Source organism: Octopus bimaculoides, chromosome 12, assembly GCF_001194135.2.
Source record: "Octopus bimaculoides isolate UCB-OBI-ISO-001 chromosome 12, ASM119413v2, whole genome shotgun sequence".
Lineage (NCBI taxonomy): Eukaryota > Metazoa > Mollusca > Cephalopoda > Octopoda > Octopodidae > Octopus > Octopus bimaculoides.
This window is the reverse complement of record NC_068992.1, coordinates 59,298,260-59,301,672: the sequence shown is the minus strand read 5'-3', so window position 1 is coordinate 59,301,672 and position 3,413 is coordinate 59,298,260. Positions and strand designations below refer to the sequence as shown.

The following is a 3,413-nucleotide window of genomic DNA, read 5'->3' as shown; positions in this document are numbered from 1 at the left end:
ATTATTATTATTATTATTATTATTATTATTATTATTATTATTATTATTATTATTATTATTATTATTTAGGTTACTGCCTGGAATCAAACTCGGAATCTTGGGATTAGTAGCCTGTACTCTTAACCCCAAGATTCCGAGTTCGATTCCGGGCAGTAACCTGAATAATAATGATAATGAATGTATTAATAATAATAATGATAATAATAATAATAATAATAATAATAACAACATTGAAAAATACCTTAGGAATGAGAGCCCAGGTTCGAAATTTCCCCAAGACACCTGATGAAGGCTGGAGGGTATATCAACCGAAACGTTGTGTTAACAACAAACAAGATGAGGTCAAATATCTGTCAAATGTAAATAATGCACATAATTCTTCATCTCTTAAATATAGACCTACATGTATGTACATATATATATTTATATACTTGCATATGCAATCATGTGCATGCACACACGTGCAGCTGGTTTCTGTACAGTTTCTATCTACCAAATCCAGCCAGTCTAAAGCTACAGTTAAAGATGCTCTTATCGTAAGTGCTGTAGTACCTTGGGATAAGACTCAAGACTATGTGGTAACAAAGTGAACTCAGCTAAGTATCCACATGGCCATGCATGTGCCATGTTTAGTAAAAACAGTGAGCAATAGCTTAACTCTTTCGCATTCATGTTACTCTGTTAAATGTAATGTTTATTTATCCATATTGTTTTGAATTAATCATTCATTATCACGTAGCCTCAAAATTTCAATGATGCAATTGTTTATTTTTAGAATGACATTGTAGGGAAGGTGTGAATGGTCAGATCTGGCTGGTTTAAAAATGAAACCAGTTGACTGGTTTGGGCTGGATATGGCTGGTTTAAATACTAAAGAATTAAAATGTTTTTATCTAAAAATGTCTCTCTTTATATCTTCATATGTTTTGTCATGATTTATGTATTCATCATATTTTTAGAATGACATTGTAGTTTAGGTGTGAGAGGCTGGATCTGACTATTTTTGAACACAAAACAAAAAGAATATTTAAGCCAGATCTGGCCAGTTTAAATGCTAAAGGGTTAAATATTTCTATCTGAGTGAAATGATTTTCTTTCTAAATTGTTGTGTCTCTTTATAGCTTTGTACATTTTTGTCATAATTTATATTTTCATAATTAAAAAAATTTTTTTTTTTTACTTTCAGCTGAAACCACACAGAGATTAAAAACATGAACAATTCTTCAGCCTATAGAAGGATCGATGCTATCTGTGCCAAACTTAAGATCAGCTGTAGCAATGCCATTCCTGTATCAAGTAAAACCATTGCTGGCAAAAATTTGGACAATGTGCCGAGGAACAATGCTCCAGGGAATGGGAGTAGTTACTCTGCTGAAGATTGCACTACACAGCACTGGTCTTGCAGTACTCAACGCAAAAGAAGGAAATCCAGGAGGCCTTGTAACATATTCCATTTGTGGAAAATTTCTGAGGGTCAGGACATATCTGACAGAGAGGAGGAGAATGAGAAAGAAGAAGAAAATGAAGACTGGCTAAGGGCTGATGACAAAGAAATGGATGAGGAATCGAAGAATGAACGTTATAGCACACCTCTACAAGAAGAATACTCTTGTTTCAGCCAAACCCAGGAGTACTGTAATGATCAGAGTTTTTTACCTCCCAATGAAAGCAGTGATTTTGTACATGATGACTCAGTATTAACCGAGTGTCGTTTGCATACAGCCAGCACGGAAACCTGTGATAAAAGAGATGGGAATCCTAATTTAAGGAGTAGTAGTAGTTTCAGTGAGTTTGTGCCCTTAGATTTAACTGTGAACAAATCCAAAGACAGCAATATGGAACACAGACATTCTCCGTCCACGAACATTCTTGAAAATTCTTCTTCGAATTCTTCCTCTGCTTCTTCTTCGTCGTCGTTTTCATCTTGCACCGAATCGCAATGTTCTGATGTGCCTTGTCAGTCGATTCCTGCTGTTGCACCAGGGTCCCTAACACCAGTGCAAAAGGGACCGGCAAACCAAATAATGCCACCTGTGTCCACTCCTCAACAGCAGCATCAGCAGCAGCAGAAACAACAATATCAACATCATCATCATGACCACGATCATCACCATCCTCCACATCATCATCATCATCATCATCATCATCATCATCATCACTCTCATCATCAACAGCATCAACACCAGCATCATCATAATCAGCAGCAGCGGCAGAGACAGCAGAAAAGAAATGGTCGAAATGTATTGTTGAAAGATTATGCTGAAAGTACAATGAATGAAGTGTTGACTATGTATGGTCTCGCAAATGGTGGTTTGGACCATCATCCAACAAAAATGGCTTCACACCGAACCTTGGTTGTCAGCGCCAGCAGTGCACTTAACATGGAGCGTAGTTCTTTGTCAGCCAGTCCCGATGTCACAACTTCATCCATGGTTGGCAATGACGACACAACTGAGGGGTCATTAGACGCTACCGATACATCAGCTTGTGAGATATCCGATAAAACCGTCCCAGTTGGTCCTATTCCAGAGAACGAAGATACAGTGGACATGAAGCCGAATCTACCATTGACTGGTTCAGATGAGAACCAGGAACTTCCAAACCAGGATATGGTCCTTGCGGATACACCAAAGCTTATTCCAGAAGGTAGGAGTTACTTGCTCTTGTTTTGTTTTTCATATCTTTCTATAGAAATATTGTTTCTATGTATCTACGTATCTTTTCAGTTGTGTATGAAGTGGTGCTAAAAAGTTCCTGGTTTCAAGGGTATCACGAAAGGCGTGGTGTGGAGACCCAATCTTCCAAGTTCTTTTACAGGGATTAGAAAAACTGAAGGACTGCTGCAATAAGTGTGTGAATCTGACAGGGGGATACATTCAATAAAATCCTAGGGTCTCAGAAAGTGTCAACATTCTGAAGGTGAGGTGGGCCCCTGAAAGAAAACTTTGTATCTCATTCCCAATAAAATGCTTTACAGAGGTCATGTTTTTGTATGTGTGTAAGCTTATTATATGAAGACAATTATATATATTTATATGTGTAAATGTGTGTGTGTGTGTGTGTGTGTGACTGCATGTGTGTAGGTTTAGTAGTACAAACAGGAAAAATAGAACATGTATATTAAGATAATATATATGTGTGTATGCATATATAAATCATTTATATGTGTATTTGTGTGTATTTTTGTGTATATGTATATATCAGTAAGTTATATTGGTAAGTGAATGTGTATATATATATATATATGTGAATGTGTGTGTGTGCGTGTAGTTACCCTGGGTTTAATGTCTATAAAACACTTAGTTTTATGGCAATTCTTCAGACCCTAATATCCAGAATCTCTCTCTCTCTCTCTCACTTTATATATATATATATATTTATATATATATATATATATATATATATATATATAT

At 36.2% G+C, this 3,413-nt stretch overlaps 1 protein-coding gene across 1 annotated transcript in view; it reads left to right on the top strand.

The window, feature by feature from the left end:
- LOC106874480 (zinc finger protein castor homolog 1) overlaps nt 1-3,413 on the top strand; it is a 170,952-nt gene that overhangs the window by 123,328 nt on the left and 44,211 nt on the right. Inside the window, exon 3 of the mRNA XM_052972054.1 lies at nt 1,187-2,646. Within this exon, the coding sequence (XP_052828014.1) occupies nt 1,212-2,646 (1,435 nt within the window). The 5' untranslated portion in view covers nt 1,187-1,211. The remainder of the gene's footprint in view (nt 1-1,186; nt 2,647-3,413) is intronic.